The sequence below is a fragment of the Mastacembelus armatus genome, chromosome 7 (assembly GCF_900324485.2).
Source record: "Mastacembelus armatus chromosome 7, fMasArm1.2, whole genome shotgun sequence".
Lineage (NCBI taxonomy): Eukaryota > Metazoa > Chordata > Actinopteri > Synbranchiformes > Mastacembelidae > Mastacembelus > Mastacembelus armatus.
In genome coordinates this window covers 16,942,931-16,957,351 of record NC_046639.1, presented here as the reverse complement: position 1 = coordinate 16,957,351, position 14,421 = coordinate 16,942,931, and the positions used below count along the sequence as shown (strand labels likewise).

The following is a 14,421-nucleotide window of genomic DNA, read 5'->3' as shown; positions in this document are numbered from 1 at the left end:
TATATATCTTTTGTATTATATAATATCTATATTTCATTCAATTTCCGTCAACAAAGTGAAAAGTGTCTCAAAAAATCCAAAAGGTAACAAATGTGACAAAGGGCATAGCTGGAAGCCATTCTATATTATTGTTATTATTCTTTTTTTTTGATTATTAGTAGTAACATTTTTTAAATTCTGTATTTACAAAAAAAAAATAAACACAACAAAGCATGCCAATAAAATAAAAGAATATAATACAATATTTATAGTTTCTCTCAAAAAGTTTCTTTCTTTTTCAGCGATTGTGCCATTTACATCATAGCCTGCACTGTACAGATATTTTTTTTTTGCCTTTTTTTTTTTTTTTTTTTTTTTTTTTTTTTGTTTTCTTCAAGTGTGAATGTGTCATTCTAAAACATTACATCCAAGATGAACATGGCGAAATTGGATGACACTACTCACTCCTCCTGTGGTTCTCATTGGGAATGTATTTGGTTTTAGTGTGCAGCAGCCAGACTGATTCGGACACTTCAAATTGTAAACAGACCTCAGTTATTGTTACAGACAGGGGGTTCTGAAACAGGCAGTGTTAAACACACCAAATGGCATTAGTGGTGTGATGATGGATGCCAGATTTACGCCCAGTCATCCACTTATAAATAGGACCATCACTTCTGTGTAGAAAAGAAATGGCAGGAACACCTAAAGAGGCAGCTGTGTGAGAAAGCCTCAGTTTTTTTTTTTTTTTTTTATGAAAAAACACCCACATAGCTTATTATACAACATAGTTGTGTCACCATGAGGCCTGCTGATGTTTTATCTCGGCGAGTGTTAGGTACTGCCATCTCTGGCTAATTGTTTCTGAAGCGGGTGATAGCATTTGAAAGCCTGTATGTGAAAAGATGGTGCGAGCCTGGGTCCAAAACCACACAGTGTTTAAGAGGTCCCACTAAAGCACAATGATATACTGACAAACATGGGACTTTCTGCACTCCAACTCAACTCAAAGCACTATTCTCTTCTTCTACTCTACTGTCAGCTTCCAGACTCTCCCTATTTATTGGTCCATGTGTGTTATTTCTTATTTATCATGCTCCAACTCCCTGAAGTACCAGACAAAGTCATTTTACAGATTTTACAGTCCTAACCACAAGCCCTTCATGGCCATCCACCTTCCATACATGCTAGGCACGACAAGGCATGTCCTTGTGATAACTCTCCACTAACTGATGTTTCAGATGGTCAGTGTTGCTCATTGATTGAAATCTTTTATAAGAATGAATGCATCACAAGGACATCAGAGAAGGACTTGAAGGCTTTTTTCTATCTAAGACATCACTCACTGGGAAATACAGACGTGGCTCTGACAGAATACAAAAGAGGAACTATTATGAAATGAACCAGTAAAAAGTAAAACCATATTCCTTTCCTTTCACAGCAGTAAAGGGGATATCTATCGACACATGGGCACATCAGACCTTTACTGGTGCCAGATATGGATTCCTTGGCTCGGAATGTCACCTGCTCTCAATCCCATAAAAGGGACCACAGGTAAGTAAGGAAAGTGATGGTAGGGTGGAGGTTAACAAAGAGGTGTAAGCCCCAGATTTGTTTCAGGACTACTGACATGGCCCTCCAAATCTGTGCATCCTCAGTATGAGTCTATTCTGCTTCCATACACTCCACACTCTTTCTTTACTATTAACATTCAGAGCAGCAAAAAAACATTTTCTAGCTTGCGTCATTGACTGATCTGAGTGAGACATTGTCACTGAGTGCTTACAACCTTCATTCACCTGGAATTTGGGTGATGGGTTCAATTAAAAGATCAGGATGTGTTTAAAAAAATAGAAATAAAAAAAAAAAGAAGAAAAACAACAAAACTAGTGAAGGGTGGGATCATACATGGAACATCATTCCCCCAATATTCTGTATATCATTACCCATAACCGTCATTTTCCATTTATAGTTCTCGTAATTTCCCCAGTGGACAGCCTCAAACCTATAGTCAAGCCACTGCAGTGGTCTGAGAATTAGTGTCTTGTAGACTATGATTACTCATGCATGATTCCTGATCAAAACATGCCTTCATGCAAGTCATTTCTATGCATTGAACGAGCACAATAATTATTATTTATCTGGAACTCGGCCTGAGCAAGTCTCCTTCTGCCCAAGTCAAAACAATGACTGATGACTCCTACCCGGTCAGTGAGAAAGCCCATGTCTTTTTCAGTGTCAGTATAACAAAGAGAAGATGAAAAGACGAGTGACATGGGCTAAATGTTATCTTTTTTTGCTGCTCAAATAATGTAAAGATGCAAGTATACTCAGCACAAACAAACAAACAAAAAAAAAATCTTTGTCTACAGTTCTGGGTTACCCCTCCCCCTGCTAGTGCTTCCATCCTAGCTAAACTTCCTTGGTTGATTATAGTTTTCTTCTTGATAAAGATGGTAAACGCGGTGTTGCGGACCCTCCGTTAGACTGCTAACACAGTTCTATTGGAAGCTGTATCATCCAGTCCCATAGCGTTGGCGCTTTGCTGCAGGGTGTCCACACTTGGTGGTGGCAGAGATTTTGCAATATTCCAATTAATTAGGAGAGATTTCTGTGCCTTGGCAGTTGGTCCCCAAAGAAATGTGTGTCCCTGGCCAGCACACTGTGAGTCGCTGTTTTTTTTTTTTTTTGTATTTGTTACTCGTTTGTATGAACTTGGTCACTGTGCAGCAAATGTTCTACGGTAAACTGATTTGGTTCAGCTGTCTCTGACGACATAATAAACCGTACTGCCTCAGTAGTGTTTGAGTCTGTAAACATTTTTTTGGTAAGTTTTTGTTTTGTTTTGTTTTTTTTTCTTACTTGCAAATTATCACTTTTTCTACATTTGTTGAGTTTGGGCACAGAGTCTCATCTGTCTGTGGATTTATTGGGAGTCTCTGAACCCTAACACTTGGATTCCCACTCATCTTTTTGGTTTTTGTCCTTCTCTTTCCTGGCCCACTCCTTGTTTTCGTCCTGCTTTTCCTTGTCGGGTTTGGTCACGCTGTCGTATGAGGGAAGAGAGGCTGTGGATGGCGTGCTCTCCTTCTTCTCTTGGTTGGTCCCACCATTCTCAAGTTTGTTGTTAAAAGTGTGGCGCTTGAAGATGATGCCACGCCTGATGAGGTGAGCGCGGTAGGCGTTCTGGATAATTCGGGCGGAGACATCCTCTTGTTTGCGACGGAGGGTGGTAGTGATGGGTTCATACGACACCTTGGAGGGATTGGCTGCCACGAAACGCTCCTCCATCTGCTGCCTTAGCATATCCAACTCACCACTGTCACCCAGCACACGCTTTGTAAAGGCAAACAGGATGTCCAGGCAGTGAATGCGATCGCCGCTCACCATGGGCATGTCCATGGCAATTAGTTCTATAGTGTTGGGCTTTGGCACGCGAAGAGGATGCTCCAATGCGTCAGCAAAGTCAGACAGCTTGGCAAAAGTAATAAACTGAGAGGCTGTGGGGTCAAACTTCTCCCAGATTTCATAGAAGGTCTCAAAGTCGTCCTCACTGAGCGGATCAGCACTCTCCTCTGTGGCCACACTGAAGTTCTCCAGGATGATGGCAATGTACATGTTGACCACAATCAGGAAAGAAATTATGATATACATGACAAAAAAGAAAATTCCCACCGAGGGGTTACCACAGTCGCCCTTCACGGTTGTACCAGGGTTCTCCAGGTTAGGATCACAGTCTGGTGGGTAGTTGAGGATTGGCAGTAAGAGGCCATCCCATCCAGCTGATGTGGTTATCATAAACAAGATGATCATGCTGTTGCCGAAGGTCTCAAAGTTGTACAAGTCATCAATGCCTGCTCCGTGTTTTACATAGCCAAAGTTAGACATGCCGAAGATGGAGAAGATGAACATTACGAGGAAGAGCAGCAGGCCAATGTTGAAGAGGGCTGGCAATGACATCATCAGAGCAAACAGTAATGTTCGGATGCCTTTAGCTCCTTTGATCAGACGGAGGATACGGCCAATACGAGCCAGCCTGATCACCCTGAACAGGGTTGGCGACACAAAGTACTTCTCAATGAGGTCAGCCAAGAACATACCTGAGGGAGAGGAGAAGGGGAACGCAAGTGAATATAATCAGATTACGATCAAGTTACTTCCGCACTGCTCTGCATCTCCCACCTCCCTTACTCACCAACAATAGAGAGGATGACCACAACCACATCAAAGATATTCCAACCATTAGTGAAGTAGTAGTGGCGAAGGGCAAAGAGCTTCAGCAAGAACTCCGTTGTGAATACTACAATAAAAATGAAGTTGACCCAGTAGAGCACCATCTCCGTTTCATCTGATTGATCGTCTGTTTCCACCATCATAGTGACCATGTTGAGGCAGATGAGTATCATGATGGAGATGTCAAACACTTGCTGCGTCACAAAATCAAACACCATTCCCTGGATCTTGTTCTACAAGGTGAGAGGAGACACAGAGGAATGAAGTAAAGAGGTTTCAACCAACTGCATCATATGTTTAATAATCTGAACACTTGGTCAGAGCAGTAACCCCTAGAAAAGCACACCTGTGGTCGAGGAATCGGTTTTTGTGGCTTTTTGGATCCCAGTTTTTTCATGGCGTTGTAGTACTTCTTCTGTTCCTCTGTCATGAAGATATCCTGACCTCCAAAGTAAGGGGACAAACAAAGATTTGGTTATAACCATATCCTAACTCTTTAAAGTTCTCTTTAAGCAAAATAGAGAATGAGGAGACAGAACAGTTCTTATCTTTTTCTTCTGCTGGTTGAAGTTGTCAATGATCACACCAATGAAGAGGTTGAGAGTGAAGAAGGAGCCGAATATGATGAAAACAACAAAGTAGATGTACATGTAGATGTTGACTTCATAGTCAGGTTGGTCTTCCACCTTAGAGGGAAGCACAATATTGAAGGTAATATTTTATTTTTACAATTAAAAAAAAATATTTAGTTTAAAAGATACTGTAAGTGAGCATTACAATATTTATTGAAGGAGACGTACATACCTCTCTGGAATCCACAGCTGCATACATAATATCCATCCAGCCTTTGAACGTTGCCTTTCAAAACAGACACACGACTAAATATATTTGTAGAAACCAGGAACAAAAAAATACCAAGAAAATTCTAAAGTGAAATCAAATACCCAAACTCAAACCAAAACTGATGTCTGTCCTGTGGTGCAGCTTCTGCTTTAAGGAAACATGTAGACAAAAAAGGGCGATGGAAAGACACACAAATATATACAATGAATATGAACAATTAAAACCCCCCCAGTACTCTGAAAGTGAGTGGAATTTAAAGCAACAATAGACCCTCAAGTGAAGCACAGAAAAAAACAAAATCTGAAAAGATCACAGGAAAATAAGAAAAGTAACCACATTAGCATGAAAGATGATTTGAAGTCACAGAGGAGAGGAAAAGTGACACTCTCACCACTTGGAGCAGGGCAAGGTAGCCGGCGCCCACATTGTCAAAGTTGATCTTGACGTTCCTCCACCTGACCTCGGTAAAGTTTAGTTTAATGAGGGCCTCACACTGGGTCTTGTTGTTGACCACGTCGATGGGGAAGTATTCTTCTGATGTCGCATTGAAACAGTAGTAGTACTTGCCCGCAAATAGGTTGACCCCCATGATACTGAAAATCAGCCAAAAGATGAGGCAAACCAGCAACACATTCATAATGGAAGGGATGGCACCCACCAACGCGTTGACTACCACCTAGACCAGACCAGGAAAACAGGATATGACACTGTGAGAACCAGGAAACAAACACAGCTCATTCAACCCCTTCAACCCGACAAGACACTACATAATGTTATGGCGTTACACTTGGTTCATGTTTTTTAACCGTTTGTTACATGAGGCTTTAAGAACAGGCATTCAATTCTGTTCCGATTTAATGTAGCCGAAAATAAGCACTGCTCACCAGTGATGTGCATAGTAAAGTGTGGGGAATTAATGCAAATGGAGCAAACCGAGGTGCTCTCTGATCTACTGAAGTCTGACTGCTGCTTAAAGGACACACACGCACGCACCAAGGCATACACCAGTGTAAGAAATAAATGTCTATATAAAACGTGTTAAACATGTTATAAACCATGTAGTAAATGTTTTTATAGCGCTTAGAGTGGTACTATAAATTGCTCTAAATCACAATCAGCAAAAACATTTATAGGTTTATCTTCACAACTGTAGCATCCAAAATTTTAAAACATATTTTGAACTAATATTCTTTTCATAAAATTATAGGCAAAATCATACAAAAACATATATTAAATACACACACACACACACACACACGTCCATTTGTTTCCTAATGCTTTATCGCTCAAAAACCATTAAATGCTTCTGTTATGTTATGCTATTATGTTATTGTTATGACACGTTTACATATGTATTACATAAATATAAATAGGAAAAAATAAAAAATAAAAAATGAAGTAGTATCTGACACTATATTTTGGACAATGAACTGCATGTTTTGAGATCCTTGCGTTAAAAAAAACTTGCGTCACTAAATAGTTCATCAGAAGTGTTTGCCATACCACTATGAAGTGTCCACTCTTACCACCCCAAACCTTAGAATGCCAAGAAGTAAAGTTTTATTGACCCTATTCTATAACTTTCTGAAGTCAACTGGTAACACTAAAGCAGCCAAAGAAAATCAAAGTATAATTCCCACCAAAAACTAGTCCTTGCTAACACTCCCATTTGATTTCCCGTGGATTTATCATAGCCAGTAATAAGCTCAGCAGGTAGTGAAACGCTCACTACCAGTGTTAGGCAGGCCGACCAGCAGCTCTCAGGCAGACAGCTGAGCATGCATGTCTTTGGCAGACTCGTTTTGTGGAGCCATATTCCCTCCTCATTATAGACAGCCAGGGAGCAGCTCTTAGAGCAGGATTCTCTCTGTGAGTGCACGACTTTTGCAAGTTGACTTGTCTGTTGAATGTGCAATCACAAATTTCACGTGGTTTACAGGAGAGCACATTGCCAAAATACTGGGTCAAATGTAAAAGATGCTAAAAGAAAATGACTTTTAGAAATTGTTCAAATATACTTGAAGTCTTTCCCACAAAGTGTTGCCATTGCACTCGCTGAGAGAATGGCTCTTTGCTCGATCTGATACAATTGAACCATTGTCAAAAATTCAGTAAAGAATTAGGCCATGCTGAGTGAAAAGCATTCTCAGAAAGAGGGAAAATGGCTTTCAAAAATGCATAATGTGCATCGGCAGTTATAGTACATGCGTGTTACATGGCATTGTGCAATCTCAAGAACCGCTCAAACCAATAAATAAATAAATAGAGAAATGTGTGGATAGAGAGATAGTGGCTAAAGAGATCATGGCTGAAGTGTTTTGCTTGTGTGTCTCACCAGCCATTCTTATATCTACATGGGTTATATAGGTGTCTAACAAATATCTACAGAATAATCTGAGGTCTGTAAAACAAGTCAAAGGTTTAAAGGTTATACCAAAAAGTCCCATGATAACTAACACTTTAATAGCTGTTACAACTACAATTGTCATGATTTTCATTTCATCTTTGGATGTAACTCAAACTTCAGCACTCATCAAAAAAAGAAAGGGATTTACTAAAACAAGTTAAGATGACTAGACATGATGTCATTCCTGTACAATGCATTGCTCTAAAAGGTAGGGCCAAGATTACAAAGCAGCATTAAGAGAAAGAGAGAGCAAAGTACAAAGTACAAAGTCAGAACAGCCCGTAATCATTGCATGTTAAGCAGTGCAATGTGTCCAATTGAAGCTGCACCGCTTGCTCTGCGCTGTTGAGTTGCAATGGCCTCTGCAATGCACGGTGCCTTAACACTCAACCAGCCGGGGATATAAAAGTTCTCATCATTCTAACTCTCCAGAATCTCTTTCATAGCATGATCTCTCCATTCGTGTGCTTCCCTATTCATTTATTTATTGCTTTCACCTTAAATTTTCCATTTTCAGTCCAAACAAAATGGTAATTCGATTGATGAACATCGACATATAGTATAAATTGATACAGCAGGATCAAATTTCTCTTTTTTTGATTTTCACTTTGCATTACTGGGCCACCCTCACCTCTTTTACCACATACACCCAGTGAATGAGGGCATTCATAGGGGCATACTGTATGTATTTAATAAATACACCCAACTAAAGCAAATGTGCCATGATCTCCACCCCCAAAAATGACATATTTTTATTGACAGGTCTGTTTTACATTCAGTAATGAATTATTAATCCTATAAAATTTCATAGAAACAGCCATGGCAACATCCATAAAGCCTATCCAGGGCCTAAAAGCACTGATGTCTGCTCACACGCAACGGCATCACATTTTAGTCGCTGGATATCTAATATGAATGAGACTTCACTGAGAAGATTAAGATTAAATTTGTTTATAATCAATCCAACCACTAAGTTATTACACAGGCTGCCTTCTTCTGCTGGTCTGTCATTTTTGGGACGTACCAAAGAGGGGCGACACATTGTCTGTCTAGGGTTGAGAATGTTGTCTGAACACTGTGGTGCTTGTCAACTTATAGGTCACCACCCACCCAGACCCAGAACTCAGATTAAGAGTTTAACTGGGTCCATTGTTGCCTCCCAGTTTCACTTCCTGTGGGAGTGGAAGGCAACAGGAAGCCAGGGCCTGCTGTATGCGCTACAATATATGGTGCCATGACATGACAGCAGTAATGTCTTGTGTGAAATGGCAGCCTAGCATATTTGCTAAGCTTCTGCCTACATTCCCAAAGGAAGGCATGAAGAACAACTGTAAGTATTTAATACAAACAATGTTAATAAAAATTTTAAGTAAAGAACCTCCAACTAGAATATACTGTTGGCAGATCCGTCAGCCAGATGGTATAACCCTAGGTGCTCCTACTGGCAGAAGCTTAACAAATACTTTCCTCCCAAAGCCACAACACAGTGAGTGTGTGGTTTCTGTCTCAGTCCCTGATGCAGAAAGATCCTGGACAAGCAGGAGAGAGTGTGGTGACCCTCAAGCGGTCCGGCCCAGCCGAACCGGGTAAGGTGATGTGAGCAGTGGAGGGAAAGGGGGTGAGGAGGAAAAGGAGAAGAGGGGGAAGGGTAGGGTGGTTTCTGTACAGTGTTGTACATGTGGGGCTGTGGAGGAGGTGGGAAAGGACTGAAGTGAAGAGGAGAAGCTTTAAGTAGAAGACAAGGTAACTAGTCCAAGAACAGAGAAAGGTAAAAGAGATTAAGGTCATGAGAGAGAGAGAGAGAGAGAGAGAGAGAGAGAGAGGGAGAGACAGAGAGAGAGAGAGAGAGAGAGAGAGAGAGGGAGAGAAAGAAAAAGAGACAGGAAGGACTACGGGTGACAACAACCAGGTGCAACCTATCGCTACCACCAGTCACAGAGACAACCAATCAGATCAAAGTAACTTTGGAAGAGTCGGCTGAAGCAACCACAGGTACTGTCGCAGCAAGTGATCTCTGCTCTGCAGGCCGCTGCATCTACTATTAGAAATAAGACAGGTTCCTCTCAGTGGTTATTTGGCAGCCGCCCTGTATGCAGGGTTTTGGTGTGACTGGTTGGGCAGAGGTTTTGGTGTCCCACAGCTCCCCGGTTCCTGCTGGTTGTTCTCGATGCTAGATGCATTGAGGGATGGTGTGAGCTGGGGAGGGGGGAGGTTATGGGAGCACAGGGGTGGGGTGGGGGCATGTGGAGGGGAGGGGGGTTCTCAATTGAAAGCATTGGTTGAAAATCAGGCCAAATGAAGAGCTAACTGTTGACTTGAAAGCTCTATAAGATGGTATGTAGTTTGGTTAGCTTCAACCAATTACATATATTTACTTTGGCCAATCAAGAAGAAAGTAAGATGAAGTTGTCAGAATTCCTAGTTTGTCACTTATGTGATGAGGCAGCTTTGTGAAAAATATTTTAGTTGCTCTTTTTCTATTTTGAAGCAAATCAATTTGTTTGTTTGTTTTCATTTATTTTAGAAATTCAGTTGTACAATACATATTGTTCTGCTAGTAATATAACTTCTGTTACTTTACTCAGTCTCCCAGCTGCATCATGACTTGTTCTTTCGCTCTAACAAAGGCATGGTACAGGATTGTGCATGGAAAGGTGATTTCTTTGCTTTCATTTCCTGGTTTTAAAAACAGTCCCCCAGTATTACGGAGTTTTTTTTTTTGTTTGTTTGTTTGTTTGTTTTTTTTTGTCCTCTTAGTTTGTGTTTAGACCAGTTCTAGCATGCTTTAAACTGTTGAATGGGCATGCGGAAGGATCAGCTGCTTAGCTTTGGATCTTACCCTCATCCCTTCAAAACGTGACAAGGCTCTGAGGGGTCTCAAGGCCCTTAGTGTCCTGAGTGATTTAATGGGCCCTAGATCGGAGTAGCCCAGCGCATTAGCTACAAGGCTGACTATAGACACCTACACAAAAACAGAGAAGCAAAAGAGGTTCCAAACTGTTAGAAGTGAGAATATTCACTAGGGAAGAGAGACGGCCCTGGCATAGGCGGAGAGTTGCTTGACATACACACATAAATCTATGCATGTATATGCATGTATAATATTGCATTTATACATGTATATACACTGAGAGAGAAGGTCATTATTTAGTATAGGTTTTATGTGCGTAGTATTTTTAAATAGCAGTAGGCCATAGGGATTGTTTGTCTGTTATTTTTGGGCAGTTGACGAGATGTGAAAAGTCCTTTGTACCTGCAAAGAAATTTGAGGTTGAGAGAGAAAGAGAGGAGATAGAGACATAAGACGCAAATAGAGGGTAAATTAGGCAGAAGAGTGCTACATGATTTAGTAAAGATACAAGCGAAAGGACTGGGAGAGGAAAAGGAATTGGGGAGGGAGGAAAGGAGAGAGGTTACCCTGTAGAAGCTGATAAAAACCCAACAGACTTGAGAGCCTTACCCTTGCCCCTCTAACATTGTCTCCTCATGTCGCTCTTGGGCTGAGGCATAAAATCCCATATAATTTAAGACAGACAAACTAATGGAACCTAAGAGAAAGAATACAAGTAAATATGTACAAGTGTGTCATTTTTCCATTTTCTTTCTCAGACATCAAATCAAATTGTCACACAGCATTTGGAGTTAAATAGGAGAGCCACAGTCACATAAACCACACACAAGAAACAGGGATGGAAGTTAAGGGCAGACCGGCTATAGTTATTAGCACTGGATGGCACTGAAAGGACAAAAATACACAGAGTACAGTCGAGTTACACACAGTTAACAACAATAACAGAACACAACTTCAAAGAAGCTGGTGCAGCCCCTCTCATGTCCAGCAGCAGCCACCAAGGCATTACTGCACCCAAAGAGCATCTTATAGTGTTACATTGGGTAAAAAGGCTCACTTAATCCTCAAATTAAGTCTTTGTCACAAATATGTATGTACATCTATTCACAGCACCACTGTAAATGTACATAACTCTTATTTCATAATAAATCAATGTAAATTTAGGTAAAGGTAGTTGCAGACAAGGTTATGATTTGGTAAATTGCGAATCCACTGTAGCTCTGGGCCATATAGCTGATCTAAGCTGACCACAAACAGGACTGCTTCATTACCAATGGAGTAAATGGATAATGTGGAATGTGGTCAATAAGCTGCACTAAAGTTCTTTGGGGGGGGGGGGGGGGGGGGGGGTAAGTAATGGAGCCAGGCCTTAGCCTTGATGGAGTCACCCTAAATGTGCTAAGACAGCCATTAAAGGTCATCTGCTATACAGGGAAGCTTTATAGGCATTATTTGGTTTAATATAGATTATGCAAAATGTAGGATTTGGTGGTTGTATTTGAATTAGATGCAAAACCTTATAACAGAGAAATAATTTTCTCAGCCTGCATGCTAGAGGGACTGAAACAGGGGGAGTACCAGTTCCTTACAAAAAAGGAAAAATATCAACAGTGAACACGTGAAAGCACCTCCAACCAGCCATCGACACCAACCGGTCAAACTCACCGCAAGAAATACACAACATCCAAAGCTTACCAAAGTCACGGAGGGAGGTTTGTGACAGGCAAAATCTTCATTTTGACTGACGCCATTAACATAAACAACACGAGTTCAAATTCTTTTAACCATTTAATAGTGGGATCCGTCAGAACTACAAAGAAAAACAGCAGGAAAGGTGTGAGTACTGGGTCCATGATGTCCCAGAGAGATTCTCCTGGGATTTCTCTTAAGTACTTACTTTGGCACAAAGCCCTCATTTAAAATCAATAATCTCGTCACTCAAATAAATTAGCAGCTGTTCTGGCAGGAAGACAGTAAAATAAAGATTTTGCCGTGATCTACACTACAGTGTTTGGGGTATTTGTCACCTTCAGCCTGACCCCTTGTTGAGCCCCCTTTTGGGGTGCGTGGCCTCTGGCCTCCTGCTGGGCCAGCTGTGCAGTAGTGGCCTCAGCGCCTCAACGTCCTTTTCACAGAGCTCTGCAAGGCAAGGCCAATGACATCTGGGGCTGTGATCCCATGATGACAGCGCAAACCAAGCAAAAATAAAACAAACTAAAAACAAATGGAAAAACACAACAAAACAATAATAATCTGAGTGGAAAAAAAAAGGTTGAATGGAGTATGACACCTATCGGCCTCACACTCAGACACCTCAGAAGTAAAAACTGACTATCTTAACTATATTGTCATTAATTAAAATGGTAATTTAGGAGCCTTACTGATTCGAATTCACAAAGAAAATACTAAATATATTAATTTTCTTTAAAACATATCTAATTGACTTCTCCAGCTTCTGTAATCTGATTTAAAATAATATTTAACTCTCTAACATTACATTTCTTGCCCTTGACATTGTAGCCAATACGTAATACAACACAAAAACAACCTTAGAATAAAAATCAGAAAAATGGAAATCAAACTGATAACAGAAAGATACTGTAACACAAGGGAAATGACAAGGAACAAACTCACACAAAGAGTCAGGCACATCCACACTCAGTACAGGCCGGTCTAATGATGGTGACCCCCCCTGAGTCCATGGAAATGGTTTCACCCCACAAGACAGGACAAGCACAAGTTTTTTCTATTTTTTTTTTTTTTTTGGAGGGGGAGGTCTAGTGATGACCAAACTTACCGCCAGCTGCCTGTCACCCACCATCATTACATCTCAGCACAATATCACCACATTCCTGAGGTTACACATTTCATTAAGGAATGAAAGGAGGACGGGAGAGAGGGGAAGAGGGATGTCATCCTATGTACATTTTCAGAACTTGGGCAATATAGAACCCTGCACTGGCCCACACTGGTCCAAGTATTGGGCTTGACAACACACCTACAGAGAAGGAGCCTACAATGGCAATAACCAGAATCTGTACAGTTTGGTATGATTACAATCACTATAAGCTCTCTGTGTGCTGTATATGTCTTATGCATCCTATTCATTTATGACATCTTTAAAAGTAGCCTACTTGTGTGTAATTTTAATTCATGCAAACTGTAAAATGTATTAATGTATTGAAGAAAAGTGTGCATTATTTATTGTATGTAAAACGTGTGAACCTATAATGAATCAAGATGGCAACCTCTGGTCATTGATAGGAGTCCATTCACAGGTATTGGCTGAGGTGTTGGACACTGCGGAGAGGTGGTTAGTTCAAGAGAAAAGTCAGAAGTCAGGGAAATTCTTATTCTGTCCAATTCTGCCACTCAGATGCCAGATTGAGCATTTATGTACAGTTCAAGTGCTTTAAGCTTCTAGCCATTAAAAAAAGGTCTTCCCCACACTAAAATCCCTTGCAAGGCATTTAGCAACCTCATAATCTAAGGTTATGTCATCTTCAAAGTACAAAAATAAATAAATAAATAAAATAATGATAATACTGTTTAGTAAATGCAACAGAATGAAGAATTATCCCTCTTCTGGTCTTTCCAACTTGACTGATGAAAGGAGCAGAGAAGTACACAAAGAGAGGACAAAGGTACATATCAGGTCAAAGAGACAGGCAAAGGCAGCTCTACTCAGACACATATCTGAAACATCCCTTTGCTCTGAGGGTGACTCGAATATGGTTCAGATCAAGTCTGTTTTATTGACTGGCTGGTTGTAATGTGGGTTGGCATCCATGCTTACATAGTTATGCATTCGGCTCTGATTAATTTCTTCCAATTCTGCCTCAAAAGATTAAACTTGGCAGAAACTTGCAGCCAGTATGGAAACAGACTAAACTGATTGTGCTAAACCAAAAATGTGTTGATTCACAAGCAGAATTGTTATATTCAGTCATCTCAGAGAGATCAACCAAGTAAAAAAACAGATTGTTGCTTGATGGTGTAGTAAAAGGTGACACATGGCATGTGTTTACTTTATATGGACAAACTGCAGTAGTCTTGTAAACACTGTCCTTATAGCAAGTGTAAACAAAATAAAGTGACTTCTTTATTG

General features: G+C 40.6%; 1 protein-coding gene across 1 annotated transcript in view; it reads right to left on the bottom strand.

The window, feature by feature from the left end:
* Nucleotides 1-2,726: 2,726 nt before the first annotated feature.
* scn8aa (sodium channel, voltage gated, type VIII, alpha subunit a) overlaps nt 2,727-14,421 on the bottom strand; it is a 36,696-nt gene continuing 25,001 nt past the window's right edge. The window contains exons 21-27 of the mRNA XM_026332217.1: nt 10,302-10,424; nt 5,447-5,731; nt 5,017-5,070; nt 4,761-4,898; nt 4,559-4,663; nt 4,175-4,445; nt 2,727-4,079 (exon numbers count right to left, since the gene is read on the bottom strand). Of these exons, the coding sequence (XP_026188002.1) occupies nt 2,926-4,079; nt 4,175-4,445; nt 4,559-4,663; nt 4,761-4,898; nt 5,017-5,070; nt 5,447-5,731; nt 10,302-10,424 (2,130 nt within the window). The 3' untranslated portion in view covers nt 2,727-2,925. The remainder of the gene's footprint in view (nt 4,080-4,174; nt 4,446-4,558; nt 4,664-4,760; nt 4,899-5,016; nt 5,071-5,446; nt 5,732-10,301; nt 10,425-14,421) is intronic.